Source organism: Chaetodon trifascialis, chromosome 11 (assembly GCF_039877785.1).
Source record: "Chaetodon trifascialis isolate fChaTrf1 chromosome 11, fChaTrf1.hap1, whole genome shotgun sequence".
Taxonomy (NCBI): Eukaryota; Metazoa; Chordata; class Actinopteri; order Chaetodontiformes; family Chaetodontidae; genus Chaetodon; species Chaetodon trifascialis.
In genome coordinates, this window is record NC_092066.1 from 1,483,502 (window position 1) to 1,500,661 (window position 17,160).

The 17,160-nt window shown below is 46.2% G+C and overlaps 2 protein-coding genes across 3 annotated transcripts in view; both read right to left on the minus strand.

Annotated features, from left to right (window-relative positions):
* Positions 1–17,160, minus strand: part of LOC139338735 (zinc finger protein 91-like) — a 299,694-nt gene that overhangs the window by 121,328 nt on the left and 161,206 nt on the right.
* On the minus strand, positions 4,448–16,742 carry slc39a6 (solute carrier family 39 member 6). 2 transcript variants are annotated; one of them, XM_070973667.1, is made up of 12 exons: positions 16,632–16,742; positions 13,564–13,768; positions 12,547–13,162; positions 11,291–11,447; positions 10,670–10,768; positions 10,388–10,557; positions 10,062–10,256; positions 9,704–9,788; positions 8,704–9,102; positions 7,935–8,015; positions 7,582–7,772; positions 4,448–6,556 (listed from the first exon to the last, which is right to left on the minus strand). In XM_070973667.1, the coding sequence occupies exons 2-12, from the start codon at positions 13,761–13,763 to the stop codon at positions 6,404–6,406; spliced, it is 2,346 nt and encodes a 781-aa protein (XP_070829768.1). In that variant the 5' UTR covers positions 13,764–13,768; positions 16,632–16,742; the 3' UTR covers positions 4,448–6,403. The 2 variants fall into 2 exon arrangements, with proteins under 2 accessions (XP_070829768.1, XP_070829767.1); XM_070973666.1 differs by lacking the exon at positions 16,632–16,742 and adding an exon at positions 16,204–16,508.

Genomic DNA, 17,160 nt, shown 5'->3' on the forward strand with positions numbered 1-17,160 from the left:
CGGACAAAACGCTGTACCAATGAAAGTCTGGCTCTTGCCACTTGTATAGATTCTTCAGCTGCCAAAATTGTCCGTCAGATAAGTATAAGATTAGTTCAGGAATCACAGAGTGTCCTGGAGGACTTCAATGAGCTGGAAATGAGGTGTAATGATGCATTGAAAACCACCACTGCACAGCAGTTCCCACAGATTGTGAAAAAGATTAAAGGCTTTCAGGAGATGTGCTCTGAGTTCAAGCTGGAATTCCAAAGAACCTTAGCTGAGAAACTTCCATCAATCCGAGGTGGGGGGGAAGAGGAGGCTGTGCTCGCAGAGATCCTGAAGAGGAGACATTCTTCTCCTTTCAGCAGCAGAGACCTGAACGAGTGGATGAACTGTAAAGAGAGAGAAATTTCTATTTTGAAGTCTTTCACCAACATGATGAAGAACACCAGTATTGTCGTATCTCAAAATGGACTTTATGAAGAAAATTTCAGTGCAGAACATGCTGTGTGCTTTGTTTTCACCTCACTGGGAAGTGCTGAACCTTACCTCTCAGCTGTATCAAACTACTTAAAACAAAGACCCAAACCAGACAACTCTCAAGATTCACATCCTCGTGATGTGGAGAAGGAACAATGGTATGCCTCAAAAGAAGTAGCAGAGGCAATGACTAGTAAAGTAAAGCTCTTCAGTGACTTTGCAGAGGCCAACACAGAGAACAAGAACATGAAGTTCTTGACAGTTGGTTTACCAAATGAGACGCAGAAAGGTTCCAGAGATCTGAGTCCTAACACAAAGTATACATTCAGATGCAGAGCAGTGACCTCAGTAGGTGTTGGGCCAGACAAGGAAGTCAGCGGTTCCGTTAAAACCATACCTTGCAGCCCTCCTGGAAAACCTCAAGTTGAACTAAACTCAAGGGAGATATCCATTGGCTGGGAGAAACCTGCTGAGCTTGGACAAGGTGCCCACATTTTGAGCTACATTGTGGAGTACGCCAAAACAGACAACAGGGTGGAAGAGGAAGAACTCCACTGGAATCAAATGATGTCAATGACTGAAAAGGCAATAATTTCAGGGCTTCAGCCAGAGACAGAATATGTTGTCAGGGTCAGCTGTGATTGTGGTGCAGCTGGAAGAAGCAAAGAAAGCATTGCTGTTCATGTCTGCACAACAAAACGTGAATTTACACGTTTTGCTGAGTTCGCCAAACACATTAGCGTGAGGATACATTCTGAATCCCCTTCAATTTACAAACTACCCCTGGAGGAAGAAGACATTGACATTGATGGATGCCGGAGGTATAACTTTGGCAAAGAAAGCATGAGGCAAAATCGCACAATAATGCTTCTTGGAGCGACCGGATCAGGAAAGACCACTCTTATCAATGGAATGATCAACTACATTGTTGGTGTAGAGTGGAAGGACAATTTCAGATTCAAATTAATTAACGAGGATCAGTCGAGATCACAAGCTGAAAGCCAGACCTCTGAAGTCACAGTGTACCAAATCAACTACCAGGAAGGGTTTAAAATCCCCTTTTCTCTCACTGTTGTAGACACCCCAGGGTTTGGGGATACAAGAGGGATAGAAAGAGACAGGGAGATCACAGAGCAAATCCGAAGGCTTTTCACTTCTGGTAATGGAGTCTGTGAGATTGATGCAGTGTGCTTTGTTACTCAGGCCTCTCTTGCACGACTAACAGCAACACAACGATATGTGTTTGATTCAGTTCTCTCCATTTTTGGCAAAGATGTGGCAGACAACATTGAGATGCTGGTGACTTTTGCAGACGGCAAGCAGCCACCAGTTCTCGAAGCAATAAATGCCTCAGGTGTCCCATGTCCAAAAAATGATATTGGGCTTCCGGTTCACTTCAAATTCAACAACTCAGCATTGTTTGCAGACAACAGAAGCATCAGCGACAAGGTCTGTGATGAGGATTCTGATGAGGCTGACAGCAGCTTTGATGAAATGTTTTGGATCATGGGTGCCAAAAGTATGGGAAGGTTCTTCAGTGCTTTGGGTAAAATGACAACCAAAAGCTTGTTAATGACCCAAGAGGTTCTCAGAGAACGAAAGCAGCTCGAAACAGCCATTGAAGGTTTGCAACCCCAAGTTAAAGCTGGATTAGCGAAAATTGAAGAAATTAAGAGAACCAAAGAAATGATTAAAGAGCATGAAACGGTTATGACTTTAAATGAAAACTTTGAGATCGAGGTGGAGGTCATTAAGCCAATCAAAAAACAGCTCACAAAGAAAGGAGAGTATCTTACCAACTGCCAGAAATGTTCAATAACATGCCACTACCCTTGTGCGATAGCAGATGATAATGAAAAAAGTGGCTGTGCATCAATGGATCGAACAGGGATGTGCACTGTCTGTCCTGGAAAATGCATTTGGAACATGCATTCCAACCAGAACTACAGGTGGGAGTATGTTAAGGCAAAAGAGAAGCAGACACTGCAAGAGTTAAAAGACAAATACAAAAAAGCTGCACAAGAAAAGATGACTGTTCAAGAAGTGATTGAGAGGCAAGAGGAAGAGATTGTTCATCTACAGGAAATGATAGTGTCCCTGATGGATCAGTCATCTCGTTGTATCACCCGTTTGCAAGAGATCGCCCTGAGGCCAAACCCTCTGACCACTCCAGACTACATTGACATGCTGATTGAAGGAGAAAAGTCAGAGGCCAAAGAAGGTTACCTGGCTCGAATTCAGTCTTTGGAGGAAATGAAAGACCGGGCAAAAATCATCTCCAAAGTAGCCAAACGAGACAAACTTACAAAAACAGAGGAGGACTTGGCTGAGGAAAAACAGGACAGGCAAGAAAAGAAAGGCTTGCTCAGGAAAGTTTTAAATTTCCTTGGGTTTGACGGGAAACCCAAAGAAGAGGGATGACAAACAGAGGGATGACAAATAACTGGAAAGTGCAGCTGAGCAGAACACTTCGATAGCTGATAGGCTAGATCAAACTAATTCTTTGTGCCAAATTTCATCATAGCTTTTTAATTGTCTAGGAACCACACTGACCCAGATGTCATGTCATGTCTAGATAACCTGAATGTTTTCTCAATATGGAAAATTGTTTCTTCTATGACACACGTCTTTTACTAATCTCTGCCAGCTGGAGCGTTGGTGACGTTAACTGCTGCCACACATACTTAAAATACATGTTTATGAATCATCTATGTTAAAGGTTTATGATTAAAGGCATTTGGGAGGCTTGCCAGTTTCTGTAACTTGTTAGTATTTAGGATGTTGGTAACAAAGAGAGTTGCTTTTATTTGACATAATGAAATTGTAGGTTTGGTGTAGCTTTTGCAGGTTAAAGCTGCTGTCTGTGATGTTCACCATGTTCAAACTACACAGTATGACAGTGCTTCAATGTGTGTTTGTAGAGCTTATTCTTAGATGATATCGGATGCCAATATCAGATGTGGTAGTAGGTATGTGGTTTTACTGGTGTCATGGTTTTATTATGTCAATGTTATGTAATTGAGAGGTGATAATAAATTGATTTTTGTTGGATACGTGTTGTTCTCTTTCTGTCTGCTGATATTTCCAGGTGAGGTCTCCTTAAGTTTAGATATCATGTAGCAAAAGTGGACTTTACTGATCCCACACCAGGGAAATTAAGTAGTTAGAGCCAGCAACAGTAGCACAGTGGTACACGTTAAAAAGTATACAGAATAGAAAATCAGTATTATGTACAGATTATAAAAATACTAAATGCCATAAAAATAGTATTGTCAATATTCCAATGTCATATGTTGTATTGCAGTTGAGAAATACTGTCACATAGAAAGGACAATGAATATCATGAGTTTATGTATTATGCACAATATGCACAGCTCATAAAAATATAAATAAGATATATGTAGATCTCACATTATGTGTTCTTGTAGTACTTGTAGAAGCTGTATGTTTCTGGATATTCAGACTTCTGATTGTACGAAACCTTTAGTGAACAAAGTGTTTTAAAGACTTTAAGAAAAGAGATCTGTCGGGAGAGCAAGCAGGACACTGAACTTCAGTGCTTCAGTACTTGAATATGTCCATGTTCTTCTATTTTATACTTCTGCTCTACTACAATTTAGAGGCAGATATTTCACTTTTTGCGTCAGTCCATTTATTTAATCATTTCAGTCACAAGTTACTTTGAAGATTATGTTTAAGAATACAAAATCTAATCAACAAATAAATTATTATGCAACATTATAAATGAAGACAAAACTAAAAGTCAGCCTTTTACTACTGATACTATAAATACATGAAGCTTAATAATACTTGTATGTTTTTACTGCTGATACTTTAACTACATTAAGCTGAGAATACTTGTGTAGTTTTACTGCTGACACTTCAACTAGATGTAGGTTTTGCTGAAGTTTTTAGTTTTGGTTCTCTGGACACATGAAATCATCCTTCGCTGTGCAGGAACGGCATGAAGAGGGCGAGGCAGAGCGTTGTGGAAGGTGAAAGTTTATTTGAGTTCAGGAATGTCAAAGAGCAAAGTCAACATCACAGCTGCCTGGAGTCACTGCAGGCAGTGATTCAATACAGAGGTGGACAAAATAACAGAGACGCTGTTGAGATGGTTTCAAACTGTTTGGGGAATCTTTTTCTTGTTTAAACTGGAGAACGTCACAGACTGGACTCCATCATTTCTGAGGCCGCAGGACCTTTTAAAGGTCAGAAAGTGCTGCATGGAGTGACTTGAAGCAGTGAGTCGGCGCTGTGGAGGCGTTCTTTTGACCGAGGACGAGTGCTTGAAAGGTTAACAGCTGGTGAAAATACAAATACTCTATCTGCTGTTTCATGAACACACACATGTGCATTTAGGAAGACATGCGTTGCCTTTACAGTCACAAAAGAAATGTGCCTGAATGCATCACAAACGTAACAAAATGACTCGAGCTGCTTCAGCTTCAGGTTGAATAGAAAACATCCCCCATATTCAAGACTGAGCTCAGGGAAACACGGCAGCTAAGCTGTGACAAGAATCAAGGACATGAAAATAAGAGCGAGGAGTTTGAGGTCTCACGTAAATGCGACGTCACTGTGAGGCTTTAATGAACGAGGAAATGTCTGATGGCAAACACGCCCACGGCAGCATGGCGCCACAAAACAAAACTTCAGAATTTATGCCAGTAAATTAAGTTTGTGAGATGAACTTAAAATCAAGCTGATCTGCATGCAGACGTTGTCCCGATGCTTCACACTTCCTCTCGTCTCGTGTCGCTCTCACTTTGTGCCCAATTTTAGTTTGACACGACCACAAATTACAACCTCAAAAACAAGACAAATCAGCAACCGAATAAAAAAAATTTCCACTAAAAAAGTCCTGAAGTGTGTGTTCACTGCAGAGCTGTGCGGCTGAAATCACCTTCGTGAACGCTTCCCTCCTGACCCCCTCGGCCACGTTTTTTCTTCACCACAAACCAATGAAACACATACTCGTACAGTATTGTACATAAATATACACACACAGTATGATATTGTACATGTCATATACACACGAGGGTCGTGTCTGGACCGAGTGTTTGACCTCTGGGATAATTCAAAGTGAACAGCAGGAATATCGTAACAGACTGTTTCTGGGTACGGGAACGCCGTCGAGCTGCCGCATTAACAATGAAATAAAAACACATTTAAAAAGCACATTACAGCAAACTGTCTACCTGCTGAGGGGCCCCTTTTTGTTGCCATAGTTCAGCTGTTCACTGGACTGACGCCACACATCAGGTTTGGCTGTTCTCTTTTAGATCTGGCAGGTCAAAGGTCAGCACTGCTTCTGTTCGTATGACTTGTGGTCATGTCGAACCGAGACAAACGCGGTATCTTCAGACCGTCTTTCCTGGAAGGCATTTGACGTGACGTGGTGGTAACTCTCTCTCCCCCTGACTAAAAACACTACCACGGCTGTACGCTATGTAACAGCTATTTCTCAGTACTCTAATAAATGTTTAATAGTTTTTCTAGCTGCTGCAATGAGCCACAACAAACACCAGGGGGAGCCCCTCCAACACTGAGCTCTGGACCCGCTGTCAGAAACACGGGCAGAAGAATCCACGATACCTGTTCAGCTTTGCTGCAGATTGTGATGGTTTCAGCGAAATGTGAACATTATGTGGTCAGAGAGTAAAGATTTTGACAACTGGCAAAGATTATGATATAAAATCTTCACCATATGCTACTCATGGGAGGGACTTGAAAATGGAAACTGGTACCCAGCATGGCGTCGTGGTAACAGCGGGGCGGTTATGGCACTTTGGGAATCGACTGGAATACTGATGTGGTTTGACTCAGCAGCAGAAATACTTCTAACACAAAGAAATCAGGACAAAATCAGACATAACACTACGTTAAAACACATTACACCTCTGACGGACACACTGAAATGCACCTGAACACCTCTCCTTCAGTATCCCAGGTCCAGCTGGATTTTGTGCTCAAAAATGGCGATTAGCAGCATAATGCAGAAGCCCAGCAGGATGCCGGCGTTCTGGAGCAGGAAGAAGCCGCAGTGGCTGAAGCCATGGTCCCCGGCGTCGTTATGCAGCATCTCAGGCATCTGCAAAGAAAGAGGACGTGCATGAAGGGACGCTGAGGAGGATATCAGTTTCACCTGTGTGTTCCAGCACAGAGACAAGTGTGCTTAGCTTAGCTTAGCTTAGCTTAGCACAAAGACTGGAAGCAGGGGGAAACTGCTAGCCTAGCTGTAACGAGACAGAGTAAGATCCACCTTCCAACAGCTGGAAGTCTGTCTGAGTTCCACGTTCATCCTGTTCATCGCTCAGGTCCAGAAACAGAGCAGTTTAAAGGAGACACTGTGGTTTGAGCAGCCGTTAATGCTGGAGTCATCTGTTGACCGACAGCCTCTGAACGCATCTCAGAAGCCCTGAACTCATTATGAGGTTGTTGGTTTGAGCTCTGTCCACACTCTGCCAACAACTAAACACTGATTGGATTTCAGTGTTTCACAGGTCGCAGTGCAGCACCGTGGCCACAAGAGGTCAGCCTCAGACAACACAAGCTGTGCTGCGCTTTCCAGACAGCAGCAGTTTGTGACGGCTCACCTCTCCTCCTTTAAAGACTTGTCGTGTGTGTGTGTGTGTGTGTGTGTGTGTGTGTGTGTGTGTGAGTGTGTGTGTGTGTCAGACAGAAAAGGCCATGCGGTCCTGAAGGCTGAGCTGAAGCATCAGTCAAACACTCGGTGGAGACCCGTCGAGTCGCACAGACGCTGCTGACAGCAGAGGACTTTCAGTTCTGCTGACTCTCAGAGTAATGAATCATTTCTGTGATCATTTCATTTGTTTTTCTTAATGTTTTTTAACTTTTAATTCACCCCCCAATGCAGTTCACGTCAGTTCTCTCTGACTTTCATGTCAGCAGCACCTTTGCTACGCTGCATCCAAAGCGGTGAAGATACTTCTTGAAGTAAACTGTTACGTTTAGCTCTTCATGCTAATCAAGCTAGAAAACAGAAATATACACACGGCGTATAAAAACCCATTCAGGAATCAGAAGTACTGCACATGTGTTGATGGTCTGCCTGCGCTCCACACGCAGTTGGTCTGTGAGGCAACGTTGACTCACCATGTCCACCAGAGCCACATACATGAAGAGGCCGGCCGTGAGCGCGAAGATCCACATGGAGATGTTCTCCGCGTAGTGTCCGATCAAGATGCCCGTCACCATGCCCAGGTAGGCCATCATGGCCGACAACGCGTTGTACAGAATGGCCTGACGCACCGTCATGCCGGCCTTCAGGAGCACCGCAAAGTCACCTGGGAAACAGAGCACAGACATACTCAGAACCCATCTGACAGAGATACACAGCAGTTTTACAAAGTTACACACTCACAAACAACATGAAGAGAAGACAGTTCAGCGCTAACACTTCAGCCCGTGGGGCTTTACATGCTAACTCTGGAGATGGAAGGTCTTACCTAACTCATGAGGCAGCTCATGACAGAAAACAGCCACGGAGGTACTGAGACCGCTGGACAGACCCTCGGTGAAGGCAGCACCTGCAGGACGACGGGGAGACGTTCAAACCCACCGTCACCACAACCGCTAAGCTCTAACTATGCACCATTAGCATTAGCATGTTCACAAGCTAACGCTCTGCATGCTACAGTTAGCACAGAAACACCTGCTAAACTCATAACAAGCTGCAGTCTGCACAGCAAACGTTAGCACGTAAACACGCAAACACTGTTAAGATTCAGGCTGGAAAATAGAGAAAATGTTCAATCAGCAGCTGCTCAAACTGATGCTCATCAGGATATAAATTCATATTTCTGTCTCCAAAGATGGCTGTGAATGGTTGCAGGATGCCTGACTGGACTTGAACGCTTCGCCAGCAGAAATCAGCAGTTCACATCTTAGTTACAGCTGAAGCTCGTCTTCCTCCTCCTCATTCCAGAGGGCCCGTCTAGTTTCTGGTCGAACAGACACTTTCCACGCTTCAGGTGATGAGCGCAGTCTGTGGCGCTTCGCCTTCGACGTTACAATAAACATCACACGTACATTTCATGTCAACACGCCGCTCGTTGTGACCGTTGAGCAGTGCTGAGCGCTCGTTTCTTCTTCTGTGTTCAGATAATTCAAACACCTCAGGTTAAAAATAGCCTTGTGTCATTTCCTGTTTGTGCAAAGAAATCGCTAACCTCTGAGACAGGGACACCGGGACAGGAGTAACAGGGACACACTCACCGATAGCCAGGCCGTCGCTGAAGTTGTGCAGTCCGTCTCCCATGATGACCATCCAGGCGAGCGTGGCCACGCCGGCCTGCTGGAAGTGCTGCTCCGAGTACGAGTGGGAGTGGCTGTGAGGGTGGTGGTTCTGGGAGTGGTGGTGGTGCAGGATGTGGTGGTAGTCGTGGTGGTGGTGGTGCATGCTGTCGGCCTGGCCCACCGTGTCATGGAAGTGGGAGTGGCACTTGTTCTCGCAGTCCTCGGCGGTGTAGGCCATAGCACCCGGCGCCGCGCCGTAACCCTGGGGGGAGACGACGGACACCTGCGGCGCCAGCATCACCTGCTCCTCCTCCGCCACGCCGCCGTGCAGGCTGCTCGCGTGGTCGCCAAACATCCCGGCGCCGTTAGTCTCCACATCTGCAGAAAGACAACAAGACTGAAATCACAGCAAAACACAGCATTGGATCGCCTTCGTTAGAGACGATGCTACAGACTGACGCTCGGTTTAAAGATCCAATCAGAAAGCACCTGAACTGACGAGGAGCTGACCGACACGTCGGCACGCAGACACCAATAATCTGTCTGCGATGAGCTAATATGGATCAATATCATGCTAATGTTGCCTGTGGCAGCGAGACTTCATTATATTTATATTATTATTTATTTATTGAGAGGAAACGTAAGCTTTGTCGGCCACGTCGTCGCCTAAAGCGAAGGGTTTATTGTGTCGGGTCAGTTTTGTGGTTGTCTCACGTCTGGATTCCACCCGTCAAACCTCAGAGACGTTTTGTTGCGTCCTCTGCACGGTGTCAAACAGATTAGATGCGTATTTTAAGCAGAAAAAAAACGTGATGTAGCTGAACCACGAACGCCATCTCGTGTGGCGGCGGTGGAATCGAGCCGTCAGACGTCCCTCCGTGGAGCCTTGGCCTCAGTCAGCGCCATCTGGATCTGCTCTCAGCTGTGCTTGCAGCTGGAGGACTGCAGGCGTTTTTCGGGCGTGTTTGTTTGGACTCACCCTCCGTCGGCTTCAGGTCGCTCTCCTCCAGAGCGGGCTGCTTCTCTGGATCCGCCCTGTCGTTCTGATCCCACTTCCTCTGGATCTGTTTGAACGGCACAACATCTCGTTTCACTTCATGCAGAGCGAAGGAGCACGTCAGACCTCAGAGTTCAGACTAAAATCAAAGCTGGCTGTAAACTGCTGCTAAATATCACAGATTTAAATGAACGTTATTAAAGAAACTCAGACATTGTTTCAGCACTGAACAGAAAGCTTCTTCCATGTAAAGCTCAGTTCCTCAGAAGAAAACGAGGACCGAAGGATTCTGACTGAAACCTTTCTGTTCTCATCAGACAGACGCTGGGCGAACTTTGACCTTTTGTTTCTTGTCCTTGTACATCTTTCCCAGCGTCAGGAAGTGCTCGATCAGAAACATGACGTAGACTCCACCCAGCGCCGTCAGGCCTTTCCACACGGCGTCCAGGTTTTCCTCATGCTCATCGTGGACGTGGTGTCCCTCCGAGAAGTTCATGGCGGCGTCCTCGTGGTGGTGATGGTGGCCTCCCTGAGACTGAAGCACAGGAGGAGAAGAAGAGACGCCGACGCCGTGAATCAAACTTATCCTGAATCTGAACATTAGAAAATGTCGCTGCTCACACGCCGTCAAATGAAAAAGGTCCGACGCCGCGGACAGTGACTCACGTGAGGGATGAGGTGAAGGAAGGCGTCGCCGCTCAGCGTGCCGACAGCCAGCGCCACCAGGAAGCTGAGGAGGAACTTGAAGAAGACCCTGTTCATGAGCGGGATGAGGACGACGCCGAGCAGGGAGAGCAGGCTGATGATGGTGATGGAGACGAAGCCGCCGACCCACGCTGCAACACACACGTCAAACACTTCATCGGAGTCTTCCTCACAAACAGCTAAACTCAGAGACGTGTAGGAGAAGGAGCTCAGTGAGCGTCACAGACTCATTCGCCAGCTCACCTGTCGCGATGCTCCTGCTGCTCTCTCCGCCCGAGCGCTCGCCGTGGTCGTGGTGCGAGTCGTTGTGGTCGCCATGGTGACCGTGGCCATGTTCATGGTCTGGAAACGAAAGAGAGATTACATCTTGTTTTGTCACATCAGACTACTCCTGAAAATAAACGTGTATCAGGTGAAGCCGCCGCACGCCGCTCAGGACTTCCTGTTGTCAGCGGGCCCGCGCCACCAGTATAAACTGGTCAGTCTGGATTGTCAAAGCATCACTCCAGGTGTGTCAGTCTGAGTCATTACGTGTCACCTGAGTTTTATTCTTTTTTTTTATTTCGTTTTGTCTGTTGATCAGTAACTGGAGAGACAAAGGTCAAACTCTGCCGTCCCTGAAGGACGCCTCACAAGGATGACGACAGACAAAATAAAACCCTGAAAACCGTCACTGAGAGCGAGCAGACTGTCGTCTCATGAGTAATTAATTGTCAGAGATACCGAATCCGTCTTTTTTTGACTACATCAAGACATTTCTGTGGATTTCAGAGTGACAGCATCTGCTCTGGTCTGGACGGAGTTTGTCACAGTGCGCTATGGTTAAAAAATGACCGAAGGCTCGACCCATCAGCGGGCTCCCACCTCTCTCGCCGTGTCCCGCGGCGTCCCCGTGCAGGAGGCACGCCCCGCCATCTATCTGGTTGAGGAGGGCGGGGCAGAGGAAGCTGAAGTCGCCGACGGTCACGGCCACCTCCTGAGACATCCCGTGTGAGGCGAGGATGCTGGAGGCGCTCAGACACTGGAGACAAAGACAGACACACTGAGGCAGCGTTCCATTTTTAAACGTCATGTGACATGTTTTGATCAGGACATGTCCTTTCACTCCCATGTAAAACAAATTTCAAGGACTGCCTTTTTTCACCTCATCAGGCATATTTTTTGATGCAGAAAAACTAGTCCATGCATTCGTAACTTCCAGGCTGGATTATTGCAATTCTTTACTATCACGCTGCCCAAATTCGTTGCTGAATATTCTCCAGTTGCTCCAGAACGCTGCAGCACGTGTTCTGACAAAAACCAGGAATTGAGATCATATTTCTCCAATACTCGCCACTTTGCACTGGCTCCCTGTAAAGTTTAGAATAGAGTTTAAAATTCTCCTCCTTACTTACAAAGCCATAAATGGCCAGGCACCTTCTTATCTTAAAGAGCTCATAGTACCTTATTGCCCTACTCGAACACTGCGTTCCCAAAATGCATTTCTACTTATGGTTCCTAAAGTCTCAAAAAGCAGAACAGGAGTCAGAGCATTTCGCTATCAAGCTCCTCTCCTGTGGAACCATCTTCCAGTCTTTGTCCGGGAGGCAGACACTGTCTCTACATTTAAGAGTCGTCTTAAAACTTTCCTTTTTGATAAAGCTTATAGTTAGGGCTGGCTCAGGCTGGTCCTGGACCAGCCCCTAGTTATGCTGCTATAGGATTAGACTGTCGGGGGACATCCAAAGATACACCGAGCTCCTCCGTCCTTCTGTCCCTCTCCATCTGCTCGCTCTCATGTCCTACCACGGCGTGTTACTAACTTAGCTCCTTCCCCGGAGTCTCTGTGCTTTGTCGTCTTGCAGGTTCCCATGGACAGTGGCTGAATCTGGATTGTGGATTTCAGCTGCGTCTCCTGCCTTGGCCCTGCCTGACATCCACTGCAACTGCTACTGCTGTTATTTCATCCACTGTCACTGTTACTGTGACTGCATGTCTGTCTCTCTGTCTCTGTCTCTCTTCCTCTCTCACCCAACCGGTCGAGGCAGATGGCCGCCCACTCAGAGTCTGGTTCTGCCTGAGGTTTCTGCCTGTTAAAAGGAAGTTTTTCCTCGCTACTGTTGGCGAGTGATCTGACGTACCTCCACACCGCCGGCGCTCCAGTTCTGAGGAAGACCTTCATTTCCGTGGTCATGGTCATGGCCGTGGTCATGGTCATGGTCGTGGGCATGGTCGTGGGCATGGTCGTGGGCGTGATCGTGATCATGGTCATGGGCGTGATCGTGATCATGGGCGTGATCGTGATCATGGTCATGGGCGTGATCGTGATCGTGGTCATGGTCATGGCGAACCCCCCGGTTGACAACAGCAGCCTGTGTCTGGCTTTCAGTGACCAGCCTAGCAGCAGATGTCCTGGTGGGTTTCAGCACCAGCTGGACGCTGTAGGCCGCCGTGGTGTCGACCTCCTGAGCCGCCGCTGTGCTCTTCTTGTCGTGCAGGCTGCGATAGCCGTCCTGACCTTTGGACACTTCGGGGGTCTTTGGAAACTTGCTGGGCTGCGAGGGTTCGGCGTGAGCATGTTTCTGGTGATGAGAGCTGTGGTCTTCATGGACATGGCGGTGGTGGCGGTGATGGTGGTGGTCGTGGTGGCCTGGCTGCTCGTGATGCTGCACCATGACGGTCCTGATGCCATCCAAGCCCACGTTCTGTAAGAGGCGCTTCAGACCGTCCAGAGAGATGGAGCCGTTTTCTCCATATCTGCTCGGAGTAAACAGAGTATTCGTTTGAAGTTTTCAGGTCAAGTATTTGTACAGTTAATGAAAACGAGCTGAATCTGGTCTGTGACGTCTGCCTGCAGCGTCCGTCTCTGCCTTCAGCTTCACTTCCTGCCTCCACTATGTGTGTAGAGCTAATTGCGTGTCATTTCCTGTTTTTGACTGACGCTCCATCAACTAAACCCCCCCCCCCCCCCCACCTCTGACTCGTAGTACTAAATGATCATAACTACATGATCAAATCTAAGCTGTCACAAATGTGGCGGGCCGTGTGCAAAGCGAAACGCTTCGAGTGATGCTTTTAAATGGCTGGTTCGGTGTGATTTACGAAGCAAAAAACAAGCAAATCTTGTTCTCAAGCTGATAATGAGGCTGGCAGCTCACCTGTTGAACAGAGCCTCCAGGTGTTGCCTCTGGCTCAGCTCGGCTCTCTGCGAGTCGACCACAGCCGACATTAAACGCGCCGTGCTGCTCGCCTCCGTGGCGGACGGGCTGCACTCCGAACCGGACGAACCGCCGCCGGACAAACTCACGGCGAGCAGCAACATCACGGCCGCCGCGGCTCGACTCTTCCTCCCGTCCATTGTCTCTGCGGGGACAACAGGGACAGACAGACAATCCGCTCAGCGACAAAACCAAACAGTTTCATTCATTTTCCAAATCAAACACTGAAAAGACGACGCTCTGTCAGATATCGGACGGCTGAATCCAGTCGTCACACTAATGATTAGCTGGCATTTAATCTGCAACTATTTCCATGATAAATTAATCATTTCACCCTTTTTTCAAGCAAAATTCAAAACATTCGCAGGTTCCAGTTTGATCGCAGTCAGCTGAATCTCACTGGACGTCTGGACTGTTGCTCAGACACCCGACTGATTTTAAGGATCTCCTAAATGTATTCAAATCACAAATCGCTGAAATAAGGACCGCGTTTAACAATGATTTCACTTCATTAACTGACCTTTAAGAAAAACTATGTTTTAATCCGACAAAATAGAGATTTTTTACATATTGATTTTACACATTTTCAGACACGCTCACACTTCATCAGACATCTTTGGGTTTAAAACTGCTGACTTTTCACAGACCTACTGATGAACAGAGTACAATAAACTGAGGGACAACATGAAGGACGCACAGAGGACGGGGACGTTCTGACTCATTCCTGAAGTGATGAAATGAGGTCGCCACAAAATAATGAATCAAAAAGATGAAAGCTGTGAAGCTTATTCAATTCAATTCAATTCAATTCAATATACCTTTATTCGTCCCGCAAGGCACATTCCAATTTACAGCAGCTTCAGTAAAACATAGATTAGTTAGATAGATAAGAAAAACAATAAGTATATACAAAAGAGTATAATAAAAATAAACATTTTCTTAATTTATAAATTGTATAAATATTGAATAAATTATAAATTGTATTTTAAATTGCATTACGAAGCTCCTTCACCTAAAATCAGAGCTTGTGTCTGTGGAGTTTGGCCTGGATAAACTTCTGCTCCACATAAACTCATTCTGAGAAATTCTTCCCTCAGACGTCCTTAAAATAACAGCCGTCACAGCCAGCCACAGTCTGCTGTGTGCTCACAGTCACAGACCTGTCAGGTGGCACGCTGAGCTTTTCTCAAAAGCTTCCTGAATGTGTTTGTTCTTCCCGGCAAACAAACCAAAAGCTGGAACAGAGTCAAGTTTACAGTCCAGTTTCAAAATGACGCCTCTGTCGAAGGCGCGACTGAACAAACAAAGACTGAATGTCAAACTGTGGACGAGACTGAAAAAATGTTTAGAATCACATTTATACTTACGACACTGGAGCATCGGCGCGGCGGTCCAACTTCAGATCTTTGCTTTACGGATTAAGCGGTTTGTTTGTTTGTTTGACTGCGACACAAGAAGCAGGATAAGCAAGTGTACGTAAAGTGCTCAGGATGCAGGCAGAAAGGCCTCTGATCGGATTTTTATTACCGGTTTTTTATTAGGTTTCATCTTCTTTAGGTCAGATTTTCTATGCTCATTGTGGTTTTGAACAAATATTTATCTGTAAAGTGACAGAAAAAACAGTACTTTTGATGGAAGTAGGATTTTTATGGCATTTAGTATTTTTAGAATCTGTACATGAAGTACAAATACACAGTTGTTTTTCTATTCTGTGCCAGGTAAACATTTTTATATGTTGCAACTGTTTTTGTTTTTGTAATGCTTGCTGGCTGTAACGACTGAACTTCCGCGGTGTGGGACCAATAAAGTCTCATCTTATCTTATCTTATCTTATCTTAAGTCCGCTGCTGGGGCATTGATACAGGAGTACCTTCAAAAACTGTAGTGCAGTAAAAAGTACAAAACTTAAGTCAGGTACTCAGAAGTAGAAAGTAACATCGAATTAAAATGCATTAAAATGAAGTTAACACAGCTTAAACTGAACACGTCCGTGGTTAATTTCAAGGAATTAACGTTATTATTACACAATGGAAAAGACGATTACAGGACACGTGTCAGCTGGTCTAAATGACGGAAGACGCGTTAACAGATTGTGGTTAATTCCGGATGTTCTGATAGATTACCATAAAAGACACTCATTCAAAAAACCCATTAGATCGCCCACACTGGTCAGGCCGCGCGCCGGCTGAACTAACCCGTAACTCAGCGACGCTTTGAGGGCACAAACCGAAACACTTGGATGGATGAGAAAAGAAGGAAGAAGGGCGTCGAGTTTAATGGATGTTAAACCGAACTGAAGAGCAGCTTCTGTTCTGTTTCGCTTCTGATTACAAAAGGTTTATTGTGTTAACAAGGTATTCCTCCATTGAATTGGAAAAAATGTTAAACTTACAGGTTTTCTGAATGGGGTTTGGCGTACGGCTCATCCAAAATGAAGCCAGACTGGCGGGCGCCTGTTCAGAAGGCTAGGCAGCTAAATAAACACAGCTCATCGTTTGAGGCGACAATTACAACAAATTAACGAAGTCTGGTGTTCAGGAAAAACTGCAGATAATGCTACCATGGTCGTAGCTTGCTCACCTCTTCAGTTCGTTACAGTGAATTAGCAGGGTTAGCCTCCCTGCTAGCAGCGGGTACTTGGTTTAATTTCTCGGAGGATGCTGACTGATGGCATCTGCAAGGTGGCTACGGCCCAGACTCGGGCCTCGTGCTGCTGCCGAGGCTCGGCCGAAGTTTACAATGAGGCCATAAAAACATAAAATCCCTCTCCCACGGTACGGGCAGCCATGCGTGTCTCTCTCCGTCTAGAAACACATTTACACACTGGAGGTAAACAGTAACACGTTGAGTTTATGCGCTCTGCACCAGCCCGGTGCCGTGTGCACAAAGACGGCAAACCCGGAAACTGAAGCCAGCCGCTGCCGCCGCCGTGCGGAGCGGACATGCTCCGTCTCCGCACGGCCACACAACTGACCTGAACGAGCCTTTAAATGAATGGAAATACTTACAGTGTACGTAAGTGCTGTGTTTTATCCGCCCCGGCTGATGTGTGCACGGTTCACGGTGCCTCTCGATCGTCTTCGGTCCGCTGATGAAGGCGAGTGGATGTGGTTTGTGCTGCCTTCAAGGCCTTCCGGAAATTTAAAGACTCCACAGAAGGCCGGGGGGGAAATGCAAAGCAGCAAAGCTCTTGAGGGGGGCCTTTGGCTCAAGCTGACTGTGAAAAAGGTACCGTTGGCAAACACTCCAGACACCTTAGCAAAGTAATACCCCAACAGCCACCTGGCAGCATCTTTGTAAAATCCGCATTTGACAGTGATTTGTTAATTAATCGATAATCAGAAATAAACTAGACAGAATGAGTTTTTAAGGGGGGTTTATACTCGCAGTTTTTACCGTTAAACAGTAAATTGAAGTAAAGGGATTCAGTTAGAAAGGCAGAGGGAGTATTTTCCAAGCAGCACCTGAAGGCATCGCAAGGGGGCTTCAGGCAGATGCTATGAAGTCGGACAGCAGTGCAGACCACGTAATGGGCTT

What these genes read in the sequence shown, in the direction of transcription:
- slc39a6 (XM_070973667.1), bottom strand. Translation starts at nt 13,763, where the DNA reads ATGGACGGGAGGAAGAGTCGAGCCGCGGCGGCCGTGATGTTGCTGCTC. An exon ending in GGAGCGCCGGCGGTGTGGAG is followed by an intron (nt 11,448 to 12,546) that starts GTACGTCAGATC and finishes CTTTGTCTCCAG; the next exon opens with TGTCTGAGCGCCTCCAGCAT. An exon ending in CAGCAGGAGCATCGCGACAG is followed by an intron (nt 10,558 to 10,669) that starts GTGAGCTGGCGA and finishes TGTGTGTTGCAG; the next exon opens with CGTGGGTCGGCGGCTTCGTC.